The sequence below is a fragment of the Enhydra lutris genome, unplaced genomic scaffold, assembly GCF_002288905.1.
Source record: "Enhydra lutris kenyoni isolate GAN:26980312 unplaced genomic scaffold, ASM228890v2 scaffoldscaffold42, whole genome shotgun sequence".
In the NCBI taxonomy this organism is placed as follows: Eukaryota; Metazoa; Chordata; class Mammalia; order Carnivora; family Mustelidae; genus Enhydra; species Enhydra lutris.
Genome location: NW_019154126.1, coordinates 6,837,728 through 6,853,799, shown reverse-complemented (window position 1 = coordinate 6,853,799; position 16,072 = coordinate 6,837,728). Strand labels below are relative to the sequence as shown.

Sequence of the window (16,072 nt, the reverse complement as noted above, 5' to 3'; positions counted from 1 at the left end):
GCTCTATCGTGGTATGGAAGGAAATGGTCTTGCTCTTAACCTCCTGTTCTTAAATGCTTGTCTTATTGCTATTATTCTATAAAATTACCTATTTATCTAATATTCTATAAAATTTTATTCTACAAAATTTATTTTTCTCGCATTCTCAGCAAAATCATGAAGTGATTTTGATTTTCCTATCACATGCAAACATTACCACAATGGGCCAGATATTTTTTTTTTTTAAGATTTTATTTATTTATTTGAGGGAGAATGAGTGAGAGAGAGCATGAGAGAGGAGAAGGTCAGAGAGAGAAGCAGACTCCCCAAGGAGCCGGGAGCCCGATGCTGGACTCAATCCTGGAAGTCCGGGATCATGACCTGAGCTGAAGGCAGTTGCTCAACCAACTGAGCCACCCAGGTGCCCGGGCCAGATATTTTTATAAGGCATTTCAATTTCATCCAGTTCATGACCACTTTACAGAAGAAGCCTTTCACCACTTCTGAAGCCGTTTCTAGATCAATACGGTCAGGGGAGGAATTGGCACCATGTTTTCATTCATGTTCCATGTAGACCCATGTGTGTGTGTGTATTTCAAGGTAATCAGAATTCATATTATACAGTGTTCTTTGGCTACCATATAGTTCTACAAGTAGCTATGGGATTACCAATTAAAACATGAAAAAAAGCAAAAATGGAGGCCCAGTGGCACTGGAAATGGCATCTCAGGGCGCGCGAAACTGTTGCATTCGTGCTGTCCAAGAGGCTTGGACTCATGATCTTTTCTCTCTCCTTAACAGCTGCAGCTCTGCGCTCTCCTGCCCTGAAATCCTTGCTCTTAAATGTTTTATCTTTGGTGGCTTTGCCTCTGGACGACCCATATGCGAAAAGATAACATAATTTGTTTTAATTCAAGAATTATTAAATGTTTTGTCTAGAAACCTCTTCTCCCTATTAACTCACTGTTTTGAAATAAATACTTGTGATTCCAGCGATAATAATTTTCAAACAATGCCCACATGATGGCAATTTATATTTTGTTTTGGTTTTTGACTTCTTCCTAGCAGTAGGCTTAGATTTCTCATTTGCCTTTTTTTCTTTCTTTTTCTTTTTTTTTTGCAGTCATATGGAAAAGGAGCTAGAAGGAAAAATAGATTTAAAGGATCCGATGGGAGCACTTCCTCTGACACTACCTCAAATAGTTTTGTTCGGCAGGTAAGAGAGCTTTTAAAATTTCTGGTCTGGAGAAGTATATCCAAATGAATTTTGTTGGTTTTGTTTTGTTTTGTTTTTGAAGGTGATTTTATACCATTATCCTTAAGACTTATATGGTGTTATTATACTTACTTCTAGTTGAAGTGAAAAGTGTGCCGTTTCATGTGATAATTAAAATATTTAAATTTTAAGTGAGACCGTGCGATAATTACAACCTTTCCTGGCAAGTTGGTCTTGCCAGGAAGAAGGATTTCTTCATAACAAAATAAGGGAACTCCAGCAGAAATGATTACAGATTTGGAGGTTTTCTTCGGATGGGGAAGAGGGGATCTCAGTGGGTATCTGTATGGCCAGCTATGAAATCGAAATACTGGTGTTCCTCTCACTTGAGTTTTCTTTTTCCCTCTCGATGTTCAGACTGTCAAAGAGGAAATCGTGTTTCGTCTTGGAATGTTTGAAGCTAATAAGGTTACATAAAGCGCGTGTTATCTTTGAGGAATAATTTAAACTGCCTTTGGAGACGTAGCCTTTATGCCAGGTACCAGGCAGTGTAGTCCTGGGCAGCAGTTTCCAGCCATTCCCCAAAAAGTCAGCATGAGCGCTTTCCTCATAGGAACATTCGTATGTGCTAACAGAAGGGACTAGAACCCTCAGAGCAAGAGCACAGGCAGCCCGATGACTGAGGACAATAGGTTCTGCTCTAGACTTAAGTTTCTTCGGGTGTAGGTGTGTATCTTCATCAAACATTTCTCGGTGGGGAAGGAATTGCACAGAATAGCGCTAGACAGAACCTGATTCCACGGCCCAAGGTCCCCCAGTTTTTGACTCTTGTGCTTGCGAGTGATTTGTCGGTGACTGCTTGTTCTCCCAGACAATGGAGGTCCACCAGAAAAATTGCTCTTAATTCTTTTGGTTGCCAACTCTCCCCATTGCTTCTGGCATCCCTGCTCCCACAGCTCTCCCCCACAGTTAGTTAGTAGCTTAAATGTCTATACCTGCTGCACCAGCAGCGATTCTGTTCTTGGCTGGTTGCCCCCTCCTTCCCCTGTCCTGACACAGACCAAGGATGGGCCCTCCTGGGTCTCGCCTGTTCCCACCTTGCAATGTCAGGAATGCCAAAGGCATGTCTGAGTAACTGACACACAACTGGAAAAATCTTGGTTCGGGTCCGTGCCAATGAAAAATTGTTTCAGCGACAGGAAATTAGAAAGATAATTGGTTAAGAAAGAATGGAGCTCTTTTTCTAACAAACATTTAGAAAGAGAAAAGAAGGTGGAGCCAAGCATGGCCCAACCCTGGAGCTATGTTTTACTGGTGTCAGAAGGAGCCAGCAAGGGTAGCAGAGGAGCCAAAGGTGTATGCATTGGCCTGATGTCATGGTGGGCAGAACTGGGGCGTCATGGTCCTGAGAATAAATGAAGGATCTTGAGAAATAGCTGCTTAGCTTCGGTGAATCAGTTAAAGGAAAGTTACCATGTCAAGCATCTATTTATTCTGCCTCTGGGCCAAGGAGATTGAACCAGAGGAGTGAGAATCCATGGCCGTGAGTCATCATCTCAGGGCCAGCGCTGGAGGACCTGAGGCAGAAAAGAATAAGCTTCTTAGGACCCAGAGTAGCTGCAGCACACAGCCACCCAGAATGACAGGCAGCTTGTCAAGATTATGTGGAAAGAAAAACTGATGTTTCGAGTGGGCAAGAGATTGTGAATAGAAATTAATCGTACAGAGCCCATGATGGCCCAGTTTAGCTCTGTAACAATGTCCTTCCAAGACAGCCGCTGGACTTTATGTTCCAGTCGTCTATTTGGCTGTGAATTCCCCTTTTATGGTGTTTTGAGAGCTTAATTCATTAAGTTCATTCGTTAAGGAGTGATTGCTGCACTGCATGTAAGTTACCTGGGATTTCTTTTTTGTCATGATAGCTTCCTTTTGGCTTTGTGTTCTCCGGGTGTGAGATTCTGTGCTTGAAACACAATTACAAATAATAAAGAGGGGGGCACCTGGGTGGCTCATTTGGTTAAACATCTGTCTTTGGCTGGGGCCCTGATCAGGAGATAGCCTGCTTCTCCCTCTGCCCCTTCCCCCCAGCTCCGGCTCTCTCTTTCTCTCTCTCTCTCAAATGAATAAATTAAAAAAAAAACTTCAATAAAAAATAATGAGAGCTGTTAAACTACTTACTGTACATTTAGATATGTATTGCTAAAACATATGTGAGCATTTAAGAAGACGAAAAAAAAAAAAAAAAAGTCTATCCTAAAGGTCCATCTCCTGGAAATAAAGCCTGTGTCCTTGAATCTCTACAGAGTAAGGTGCTCCATATGACATGGATTTGAGGTCATGATTACACAGGCTTGAGAACCCTGATGTACTAGCGTCTTTCTGTCACAGAAGAAAAACCGGTGTCTTTGGCAAGAATGCAGAGTTTAAAAACCATAGTTTTCCTTTGATAATTTAATCTCTATTTGTTTAAAGCAGCATTTGTATTTCACTGCTATTTGAAAATAAGCAGAAGCTACCTTTGCCAGAGCTAGATACATACTAGAAATGGCGTCATCAGAGTCTCAAGAAGTGTATCGTGGATAGTAATGATAAGCATATGTTTAATTATTAAATAATCTGGAGAAACATCTTTTAAGTATTTTCTTTTTATCATAAGTAGACGTTTTGTTAAACAAGTGACTCGTGTCAGTGTATGTTACTTCCTTGTCTGTGGCTGGGGCGTATGTACAATTGATGTTGGGAAAGTAGTCCCTTTAAGTGGGATCCATTTAAAAATACCTTGCTGTTAGGTTATATTCCTACCCTTGAATTAAAAATAGTTTCCATACAACTTTGAAACATTAGAATTATATTTTTACAACTATATCATTTGTAAAGACTTTTAAGACTCTTTGGGAAGCACTGGGTACTTTAGAAAGCTTCAGAGGTCGAAAATGTGAAAATTTCATTAAAAAAATTGAGAATTTCAAAAATAAATAACTGACAGAATATCATAGCACTTGTTATGAACAGAGTTGTAGCTCCACCACATTCCTATGCTGATTGTATTTGAAGGGTCTGTATGGAGGCAGCAAGGTTAAATGAGCTCGTAAGAGTGGGACCATTAATCCCTGCAGGACTGGTATCCTTGTAACAGAGAGCTACGAAGAATATGCACGCTCAGTAAAATAGCCATGTGAGGGCATAGTGAGGAGAGAGCCATCTGCAAGCCAAGGAGAGAGGTCTTGCCAGAAGCCCACCCTGCTAGCTCTGTGATCATGAAATTCCAGCCTCCAGAGCTGTGAGAAAGTAAATTTCTGTTGGGTAAACCACCCAATCTGTGGTGTCGTTACAACAGCCGTAATAGACTAATACAGGCATATATATATAATTGGGCTTGAAAACAGGCCTCTTTTTATTAATTTATTTTCTTACTTTTAAAGTAAACATTCTTACTGATATGTAGCATATATGCCCCAAGATGCACAAATCATAAGTGTTCATGAGTTCTGAGATTTCATAAAGTAAGCACCCATGTCACTACCACCCAGATCAAGAAATCCGTACCCTCCGCCCCCTAGGCTCCCCGTTTTGACCCTTCTCCTTCTCATGCCATAAGTTCTTTGGGCCCGTTTTTAGAGTTTTGTGTAAATAGAATCATTTTATGCCTGAGTTCTTTCACTCAGCCTTATGATTGTTAGGTGTATGTACGTTGTGTGTTGAGATAACTGGTGCATCTTTTTTGCTGCACAGCATTCCATTATGTGAAGACACTGCGAATGTTTATTTCCCCTACTGTTGCTAGACGTTGGGTTATTTCCATCTGGGGTTATTGAGAGTAATGCTGCATACATATTCTTCTATCTATCTTTGGTGTGCATTTTTGGTATGGTTTTATGCATTTCTGTTCCACAAATGGAGTGGAATGCTGGGTCCTACCTATGCATGTTTTTTTTTTTTTTCAAGATTTTATTTATTTATTTGACAGACAGAGATCACAAGTAGGCAGAGAGGCAGGCAGAGAGAGAGAGGAGGAAGCAGGCTCTCTGCTCGGCGAGTGATACGGGGCTTGATCCCAGGACACTGAGATCATGACCTGAGCCAAAAGCAGAGGCTTAACCCACAGAGCCACCGAGGTGCCCCATCTATGTATGTTTAACTTAAGTAAACACTGCAGTCCAGTGTTTCAGAGTGGTTGAACCAGTACGCATTCCCACAAGCAGTGGGAACAGTCTCAACTGTTTTGTGTCTTTGCCAACACTTGGTATTGTCAGTGTTTCTCATTTCACTCATTCTTGTGACAGTGTAGTGGTAGCTCACTGTGGTATTAATATCCATTTCCCTGATAACTAAGTTACAATTTACCTGTACCAGATTTTAGTCCTATGGCTATTTGATGAACATTATAACCATTTGTTGGGATATGTTGAAACCTATTGGAATACATTAGAACATGATCGTGAAGACTATGAAGTAAAAGGGTGAGAGGCATTTTTTCCAATGGTTTTGTTTTTTTCCAAACTTTTTGTTGTGTATTTTTTAGCCATCATTTGTTTGTGGTTTTCTAACTCAAATTATTTTATAAGAATCATTAGTCTTAAGGACAAGTCGCTTACCCATATGTTTCTGCTTCAGATCCTAAAGCAGGATAACAGGTGCCGTGACAGAATTTTTGTAATCATAGGTCAAGATTCCATTTTGTTAGTTGATCAGTTCACTGTAAGTTGATTAAGTAAATAATCTTCTCGTTCTTCACGACATCAACTTTTTTGATGTCATAATATTTCAAAGTGGGGATTGGAGAGAAAGGACGAGTACTTATCATTTACCTCAATGCGGATGAAACTGGAGGTTGGTATGCTGGGCGAAATAAGTCAATCAGGAAAAGATAATTGTCATATGATTTCACTCATATGTGGAATATAAGAAACAGTGCAGAGGATCATAGGGGAAGGCAGGGAATCTGAATGGGAAGTCATCAGAGAGGGAAGCAAGCTGTGAGAGACTCTTAACTAGGAAGCAAACTGAGGGTTGCTGGAGGGGAGTTGGTTGGGGGATGGGTAATTTGGTAATGTGATGAGCATTGGGTGTTATATGCAACTGATGAATTATTGAACTCTACATCCAAAACTAATGATGTACTATGTGTTGGCTAATTGAATTGATTTTTTTTTTTTTTTAATGTGTATTGAAGGATGACTTTGCACCTGAGTGTGGTTAATTTTTCCCAGGACATTGGTTTTATGCTGGGGCTCGGCGGAGGGCCAGAGTCCTGATCCGTGCTGCAGTCTGGCCGCTGTCCACAGGGGTGGTTGGCTAGGTGTGACATATTATTGGTAGGGCTTTCCAGGGGCTCCAGGAAACAAGGTTGCTGTGGCTTCTACTCTTTATAAGCTTGCTGTCAAGTGATGGCCAAGCTCACTTTATAAACTACTTTTTTTAAAAAAAGATTTTATTTATTTATTTGACAGAGAGATCACAAGTAGGCAGAGAGGCAGGCAGAGAGAGGGGGAAGCAGGCTCCCTGCTGAGCAGAGAGCCCGATATAGGGCTCGATCCCAGGCCCTGAGATCATGACCTGAGCCGAAGGCAGAGGCTTAACCCACTGAGCCACCCAGGCACCCCTTATACATCAGGCATTTCAAGGAAGAATTTGTCCTGCCTAAGGTTTCCTAAAACCATTAATTGGAGGGAATTAAAGTCTTTTGCTTTATGTTGCAGCCAAAATGTTACCATTATGCGATATATGTTTTCAGTATACTGAACTTAAAATTTCCATAGTTCTCATTTATGTCAATTATGGTGTGAGGAGACTTATTTAAAATGGTTTCTTTTCAAGAAGGAGGTTAGTGGTGAGGGATTATGGTTAAGGGACTGGACTCTGAAGGCAGGCCACTCAGTGAATTCCGGCTCAGACATTTACTAGTTAACCTTTGAGCAAGTAGCTTAATCTTTCTAGTCCCCTGTGTTTTTCTCTGGGGAATAGTGCGTACCTCCAAAGTTAGCCGAAAGGATTGCATGAGTTCAAACTTGTAAATCGCTTAGAGCTGTACCTGGCATCTAGGATGTACTGTTGAAGAGTTTATTACTATTGCTTATGAATATCATTACCCATTGAGAACATTGGTTAAATCCTGACTAAGGGGCGCCCGGGTGGCTCAGTCAGTTAAGGGTCTGACTCTTGATTTCAGCTCCGGTCATGATATCTGGGTCCTGAGATTGAGCCCCATGTCAGGTTTGGAGCTCAGCGCAGAGTCTGCTTGAGATTCTCTCTCTCTCTCTCTCCCTCTGCCCCTCCCCCTCTCTCCATCTTTCTCAAAAACAGAACAAAACAAAACCAGAATAAGAGGTAGAACAAAACAAAACCAGAATAAGAAGTAGGCAGGGGGAATAATAACAGTTAACTCTTATTTGAGTGTTTACTATATATTCTGTCTGTATCTCCATTATACAGATAAGAACATTGAGGCACAGAGAGGTCAAGTAACTTGTCTACAGTCACCTTGCAAGTAGGGTTGGGAGTCAGAATTTGAATCCAGGTGGCTGACCCCAGATTCTTGCTTTTGTTGGGTGTGTTACATCTCCTCGTAACAGAAGCTGTGAATGCATAAAATCACCAATGAGTGTATCATTCATTTAGCTGAGGAAGACATGTAGAAAGATTTCTACCCATGTTTTTAGGAAGAACACGGTAGTCTTTTAACTTCCTTCCCCATAGGAAGGTGAGGATGTCTTCAGCATTGTCAGCATCCCCTAGGCATCATGATTTAAAAAACTAAAACAACAAACCAGTATTATTCCATTTCTGTTTCATCAAAAATTGCTGTGAGTCCCAGTTGGTACCACCATTCAGCCCACTCCGTGCCCTGTATCAGTAATGACAAGTGGAGAAGTAGCAATGGAAATGTCTGTTTTCCCTTTCCTTCCACAGAAGTCACAGGAACACGCCCTTCTCAGAATCCTGAAAGTCCTCTTTTTCTTTTTCTTCTTTTTAATGAACTTGGATGTGGGCTCATGTCCACATGCAGCATCTCGTTGGTCTGTTTGAGGTCTAGCTGAGGCTGATGCAGTCCATCAATTATCCTGATCGTGAATCTGGGTAACATTAGGTGCATATATAGCACTTGGTATACAGTCGACCTGTTAGAAATGTTTGGTCTGTTTTTTAGGTCTGTTGCTTCATAAACAGGCATTTTAGTTTTAATGTAGTCAGAAGCAGAAAGTGTTCAACATGACTTCTAGGCACCCTAAAGAATTAACAAAGATGATTGTTCAAATTGTTTCTGTACCAAACCGTGTTTAATCCACAAAGCCGTGGTTATCTGGGATTTATTAAGATAATTAAGATAACCGAAGCTGTCTTCAGCTCAGGGAAAAACACTTTGTCCTCTGGCTCTGCGTTGTGAACAGATACGTCGATAAAAGAACTTCATTAATCATCATAATAAGGCTGGAAAAGCTGCCATTCTTAAAGTTTTTTGCATGTAATGCCTTGCATAAAGTTATAGCCTATGAGAATGATTAAGTTTTCCGTTAATGTAGCTCTTCCTTCCCAACTTCATCACAGACAGGAAGAAAGAAACAAAGAAAGAAAGGAAGATCGATCAATCCCAGAGGTCTGTTGTTGAAAGAGGAGAAAAGGAGAAGAACTAGTAGTTTATTTTAGCACGAGAACCTAAGCGAGTAAATTAATTTACTGGAAGAAAAATAGGTGGAAAGGAGTAACAAGGCCTGCCTGGCATTGAAGGATAGAACATTTGTGCTGTTCTTTTCAAGAGATTGTGCAAGAACTGCTAACTGTATAAATTCCTTGATACTGCCAAGGTCAGGGGAAACTATGTACATCAAAGTCAAGGCAGCTCATGGGGGGCAGAGAGGGTAGTGTTACTAACTGCTTCTCAGCCCACTCAGCTCTATGCTGTTGTCTCTCATTTCTCCTTTTTCCTTTCTTTTTTTTTTTTTCCTCCTTCATTTTCTTAAAGACATGTGTTCTCCCTGGCTACATTTATGTACCTGGCAGTATTCCTAAGATGAACACCAAATGCTGAGCGGATGCCTGGCAGTTTGCTTTATTTGGACGAGTCCCCAGCATGGCAGCTTTCATTCAGAGTACACCGTCCTCTGAGCTCTGCTGTATGCTCTGTCCCGGACGGCGGGGGCTGGCAAACGGTTTCCACTGATAACTTTCCCAGGTCACCTTGTGTCACCAACGGGTGTCTCTCAGGCAGAGACTTCGGCCCTAGAAATGAACAACTCTTTTTGGAATTTTCGAGGGCCATGACTCCTTGGGGCTCACAGGGAGAACGCTGCAACTGATCTGGGATTGTGCTCGCCGACATATGTTGTGGTTGTAACGAAATAATCCTGTAGCTTCTAAGAGCTTCCAGAATACAAATCAGGATGACAAAATGGAATGAACCAAATATTTAACAGAAGGTTGCATGACACTTTCAGAACATGGTATTCTAAACAAATTCCATCCTCTTCCAGTACCATGTTCTTGGTGCTGCTTTTTTGGACCTTTTATTAGTTCAGATTGGCTTTAAATACGAATGATTAATCACAGAGACACACAGTCTATTTTTTAGTTTTGTTTTGCAAAGACAGATTAAATTGTGATAATGATTACAGACTCCAGGCCTGCGTAGACTGATATGTTTAAGATTGGATAAATCTTTCAGCCCTTAAATACTGGCTTGTTGCCTTGTTATGCTGTATTCGTCACAAACACAACTATAAATAATGTGGTAAATTTATGGCCACTGTGATTTCCTGTAAATGGCTTTCTATCTTATTAGGCATTCACCTAGGTTTTGTGAATGGCAGAATCTGTTCTGAGACGTCTTAAAAACTCTTCTTAAATATATCAGTAGAAAAATATTGAGCTTTTCAGTAAAGAATTCCCTTGTTCTTTCTGTAGTATAAATCTCCTTACTGCCATACATGTTTTACTTTCTTCTTTTAGGAGACATACATATTTTAGAAAGTACTAAAACAAAATTTAGATTTTTTTGTACTTCATATAATTAGCTTTAAAATGTCTTTTTTCACATAGTTTTTGTGGGAGAACAAGGGCATGATTAGATATGGAATCTGCCTCATTCTCAGACTGTTTTCCTGTATTTCGAATACCTGCTCTATGAATGAGGTTCAATTAAGATCTCTCATTATTAAAACAGGTTTGCAGCTCAAGGCATTTCTATCTTTGCATGTCTTTTCCCCCATTGTTACAAACATAGAATTTGAAAACCCAGAATTATTTCTGCAGGTGTTTTGAGTTTCATTGACTTTCAGATGTTTCAAATTACAATATACTTTCCACTCACACCGTATTTTTGTTCATCTTCTGCTTGGTCCGTCTGTGCATTCTTAGAATGACCATAGAATGACCATAGACCAAAGTCATCTCATGAGATGGGAGTAACTGGTATCATTAAGTAAATGGAGTTTCTTCACAGCTGGTGTAAACTAACTCATGGAGTTTCATTAAATACTGAATTTACAAAAAGTGTGTGTTTCAGTTGACTCCTAAACTTTGAGAAGTACCACTGAAGATCACTCACTTCGCTTAAGGTTAATTGTCCATGTGTCTTAGGCCTTCACAGGCATAGGTAGTAAGTAGTCTGGTCCAACCAAGGAATTGTCTTTTATCAATGGAAATATTGTCAGGTTCTCTCCCTATCGATTTGTTTCTGGAATTCTTCATGTCTGACACTTATCAGATGCCAAGGAAGTCCTTTTTGAGGTTTTGGCTTATGTCTCAAAAATATTTGCTACGGTTCAGCTCAACAAGCAAGTATTCCAATTCTATCTCATCATTATTCCACACTCGTGACCAAGTGAGTGTGTTTATTACAAAGACCTGAGGTGGAGAGAAGTAACCCAGCCCCCGCCTGTTCCTCTGATCTTACCATGCTTCCTTTCATCATCTGCTTATTTTAGAGTCTGATCATAAAGGAGGGGAAAAAACAGGAAAATGGTCACAGGAGGCGGGGAGAAACTTTCCATGGATGCATAATTAGGAAAATGTAGTTGAAGTTCATCAGGAAGTCCCTGATGTCACGTTCTGTGCCATCCATTCAAAACTATGATCAAGTTTTAAAGAGTTATCTTGGATCAGGGCCTCACATCTCCCTTCATGATTTCCTTATGTCTTTGATGTCTGTAGAAAAGTTCCAGTACCCATTCCTTCTTCTACTTTATACCTGGTGGCAAGAAGCCCAGGGGACTGCTTTTGACAAAGTTTGGGCTTCTGACAAGGACACTTTACCTGAACGCTGCTTTCTCTTCTCCATCCTGTCTGAGAGTCTGGATGTTATGACCTCACCAGTTTTTCTTTCCTGGAAATAATATTTTCTCTCAGCCAGGGGTCTTCTCTTTCACAGAGGCGGAACCTGGAAGGTTTACTCCCCTATAGAGGTCTCACTCCCATGGAAGGATGTGTGATTTCTCCTCGATCAGGATGCTGTATCTGCAAGCTGGAAATGGCAAACTACCTTTAAAAAAGAACCCAGCTGGAGGTGGGGGGTGGGGTTATGGACATGGGGGAGGGTATGTGCTATGGTGAGTGCTGTGAAGTGTGTAAACCTGGCGATTCACAGACCTGTACCCCTGGGGAAAAAAATATATGTTTATAAAAAATAAAATTTAATAAAAAAAAAAAAAAAAGAACCCAGCAACTGCCTCCCCCCAACCCAAACAAGCTAACTGTTCATTTGAAAGAAAAGTAGCTCAGATGGTGTATCCCTTTGCTAGAGTTTGAACCACAAGCTGGTGGCTTCAACAACAGAAGTTCATTGTCTCACGGTCCTGGAGGTGAAGATTATGAAATGAAGGTGTTGGAGAGGTGGCTTCCTTCGGAGACTGTGAAGGGAGCTTCTGTTCCAGGCTCCTTTCCTGACATGTAGGTAACTCTCTTTATGTTCATATGGTTGGTTTCTCCCTCCTGTGGGTCTGTCTCCACATTTCCCCCTTTTATAAGCACATCAGTCATGGTGGATTAGGGTTCATCTTAAGGACTTCATTTTATCCTAATTACCTCTATAAAGGTCCGATCTCCAAATGAAGGCACATCCTGAGCTACTGGGGGTTAAGAATTGGGGAGGGGCTCACGATTCAACCCATAGTAGATAGTGACTCTGTTATAATTAGCTTCATATATGAATTTTTTGTTTTCTTACAGCTCAAGTATTTTAATATGAAGATATATTTACACTAAAAAGCCAGCATATATCAGAAAAGCATCTTCTGGGGCGCCTGGGTGGCTCAGAGGGTTAAGCCGCTGCCTTCAGCTCAGGTCGTGATCTCGGGGTCCTGGGATCGAGTCCCACATCGGGCTCTCTGCTCGGCAGGAAGCCTGCTTCCCTCTCTCTCTCTGCCTGCCTCTCCATCTACTTGTGATCTCTCTCTGTCAAAGAAATAAATAACATCTTAAAAAAAAAAAAAAAGCATCTTCTGCTAGACTATTAAAGGAGTGAAAAGGTGCATTTCCCCCATATGTGTTGACATGATGCATATATGGTCCTGTGGGTGAAGTAATACATGAAAATGTTATTATTTTTATAATCAATTTAATAAATTCAACTAATATTTTAATTATAAACTCACTTCAACTTTCTTCATCATGTGAATTTTCATTTAGATTACTCCATTTCTTCCAGAATAGAAAAACCTCTTCCTAAGGCCTTGATAACTTGCACCTAAGCACGTGTCAGGGATTTATAAAATGTTCAAAAGGCTTGGGGCTTTTAGAGATTAAATTCATTAGTATAACCCAGAATCTGGTTCACTCTTCAGTATAATTTGTCTGATGGGTAAAAAAATATGAACTATTGCGTATCTACAGCAGAAAGATTCTTTGCTCTTAGCTTCATGACACCTGTCAACACACACACACATACACACACACAAGCATTTATGTGTACATCTGTGCGTGAGTCTGTATTTGTGACTTGTAGGTTTTCCTTGTACCCTTTTCCCTTTCAGATTTAAAAACAGCACTATATTTTAAAAAATAATTAATTATATGGCCTAAGAGAGTATCCTTCATATGTATCGAGATCTGAGCTATTTAAAAATCATTTTTATACTTGCATTTCTTACAGTGAATTATTAACTCTGTTGAGTTCTAGCAGTTATGACTTTGAGCTTATAGACATTTAAGACCAAGAAGAATGAGGAATTAAGTTCCTCACTTAATCTTTCTCTCAGACAATTATAAAGAGAACTGTGGCAATGAGAAAAAACACATGGTGGGTCATGCTCAGTTATGCATTAGCTACTTGGAGGGGGGGATCAAAGATCATATGTCGTCTCTTGCTGTTTTATTTGATGATGCTTACTGGTTCACCAAGGTGAGGAACATGCTGAAGAACATTATTTACTCTTTCGAAGGCCTTGTTTCAAGTGATTTTCCTTTGTTAAGCAGAATGCATTTCAGGGATCTCGTCTAGAAATCTCTATTAAAGAATTCATAGTCAAGCGTGTTGTTAAGCATCAGAGCACTGGGCATGTGCATTTTGGAAATAGTTCCCAAGGGATTTTTTTCCCCCCAAGGGATTTTAATGTTTGCTCATGATTAAGCACTATTACCTGGAAAGGAATCAAAAGATGAGACAGGGTCATAAAGAAAAAAATTTGGTCGGAAGCAGCCACCAGGAAAGTAGTAGATCAATGTGTGACTTACTGACATATCCATAGCCATTCGTGAACTTAGAGGAAGATTGTATTGTAGTAGGGGGCAAAAGAGAGGCTTGCAGGAGCCTTGGGGAAATGGTGTTTTATTCTGAACAGTAAGAAGAGAAAGTATTTGAACATTTATTCCAAGAATAATTTTATATCCAAATTTTCCATTTTTTAATTTAAAAATTAAGTTCTAAATAAAAAATTTAAATCAATATTTAAAATTAAATTAAGGCTCACTTCAAATTTAAAGTGTTTAGCACACAGTATGTTTAGGGATGGTAGGGACCCACGTTTGTGGCATCTAGATGTACGGAGAGTTGAATGGGGGATGAGCTTGGGGGTGTTGGAGGACACCAATCACTTCGGTGCTGTTGAGTTACGCTGCAGCATCTGGGGTAAGAAAAGGGTTGAAAGGATGCATTGATGGGATCGGCTCATTGGAAACCAGTTGCTGTCAAAGAACAGAACTGAATAAAAATGGTAGTAATAGCTAACTTTTACTGAATGCTGATGGTGTGCCAGCCACTCTGCTAAACACGCTGTTGAATTATGAGCACAATTCACTGAGTGGGTGAGGTGGTTGCTGAGGTGGGTGCTGCCAGCCTTCCCATTTAACAGGTGACGAATTGAGGCCTTAGGTTAATTAATTTGCCCAAGTTTATATACTTACAAGTACATAGTAATTACTAGATCAAATTGGGGTACACTTGGGAATGTTTAGGTGTTTCCTTGGGTGGTGAGAGACTTTGGGCCATATTGATGCTCAACATCTGGGAGAGAGTGACATGGTAGTTCTGGGTCATCAGGCCAGAGCCAGCCTGGGGTCCAGCCACCTTAGCCAAGACTCTGCCAAGACCAGGGCAACCCACTGGGTTCCAAGAGCTGAGCCGGCTTCAAGCAGACCTCCAGCTCCATCAAGGAATCAGGAGGGTCACTTTTTCAGTATTGAGTACGTGCAAAGGAAGAGAGCTTTTAAGGTGGAAGCCAGGTTCATCATACCATTCTTTCAATTTTTCTATAGTTTTGAACAATTTCAAAATAGTCTGGGACAGGGGGAAGCGGTGGGATGGGAGGAGAGGGCAAGAGTGCTGAGTGAACTAAAGGTAGACGCTCTGGGAGAGCCCAGGATCCCAGACTGGGGTGGGAGAGCTGCATGCGCTGAACAGAAGCACATAGAGGAGAAGTGATTTCTCTCTTAGAGATTCCCTCTACGGCGTCCTGCCTGCCTGCCTGCCTCTTCAGAAGATGTCTCTAGGGCCAAAGTGCCTCATAAAACAGAGCTGGGAGACAGAGGTTGATGTGCTCTACTGGCAACTTTATTCCAGAATTTGGCATTGAAAAACTCTTTTAAGACTTTCTCTTTCTCTCTCTCTCTCTTTTTTTAAGGACTTTTTTCAACAGATAAAATAAAACCATGGACAAATACAATAAAAATAGATTTTCCTCACAGATGTCAAGTTGAGAAAGTTTAGAGGGTTTATAGCCCCAAACAGCCGCTTATCTTAATATCCTATCGTGGCTCTTTCGGTGAATTTGCGCAAACCCCTTTGAACCAGGGGTGCTGACTAACAGTCATTTTCCCCTGAGTGGGAGTAGTCATTAGTGGTCATATAAGTTGAAAATCAGCCATTCTCTTTCTGCCTCAGGCCATTTGTTTGTGGGAAAGCAGTTGTTAGAGAAAATTAGGTTATTTGGTTACCAAGAGACACTGCCCTTTACCCTATCTAATTACGCTCTCTTGGAAGAAGAATTGCTCAGTATTTGTTAGACAACTCTGCGTGCTAATGGTCTTTGGGGAGATGTTTACAGTCTTCCTATAAAACAGATCAAAACAGTTTTGCCATTGTTTTCCGTGGTTTCTCCCTATTGAAGTTTATAGGCAAAGCATCAGTGTCCTAAAGATGTGATAAGTACTATGAACGTAAAATACTCTGTTTTAATCATTTAAAAAAAAAAGATTTCATGGAGCCTGATTTTCAAACACAGTTGTTTCAGGACATGACCGAATATCAGAATTTAGTCTTATTTATTCCAAGCAGAGAAGTGACTCTGCATTTGGGACTTGAAGGTATCCACACTTTAGGGTGAAACAGTGTCTCTGAGCACGTGTTTATGTCCCTGTGAAAAGTACCCTGGAAACAGGCCGAGTGTGCTTCTACTTTCCGACTCTGCTAGACTTTATTTGTACTACACTCTCATTACTGGTCCTCATTTA

General features: G+C 40.6%; 1 protein-coding gene across 4 annotated transcripts in view; it reads left to right on the top strand.

The window, feature by feature from the left end:
• LOC111155505 (calcium voltage-gated channel auxiliary subunit beta 2) overlaps positions 1–16,072 on the top strand; it is a 384,925-nt gene that overhangs the window by 8,389 nt on the left and 360,464 nt on the right. For all 4 annotated transcript variants that reach the window (XM_022515679.1, XM_022515681.1, XM_022515676.1 and 1 more), the window contains exon 2: positions 1,103–1,195. In XM_022515679.1, the coding sequence (XP_022371387.1) occupies positions 1,103–1,195 (93 nt within the window). The remainder of the gene's footprint in view (positions 1–1,102; positions 1,196–16,072) is intronic.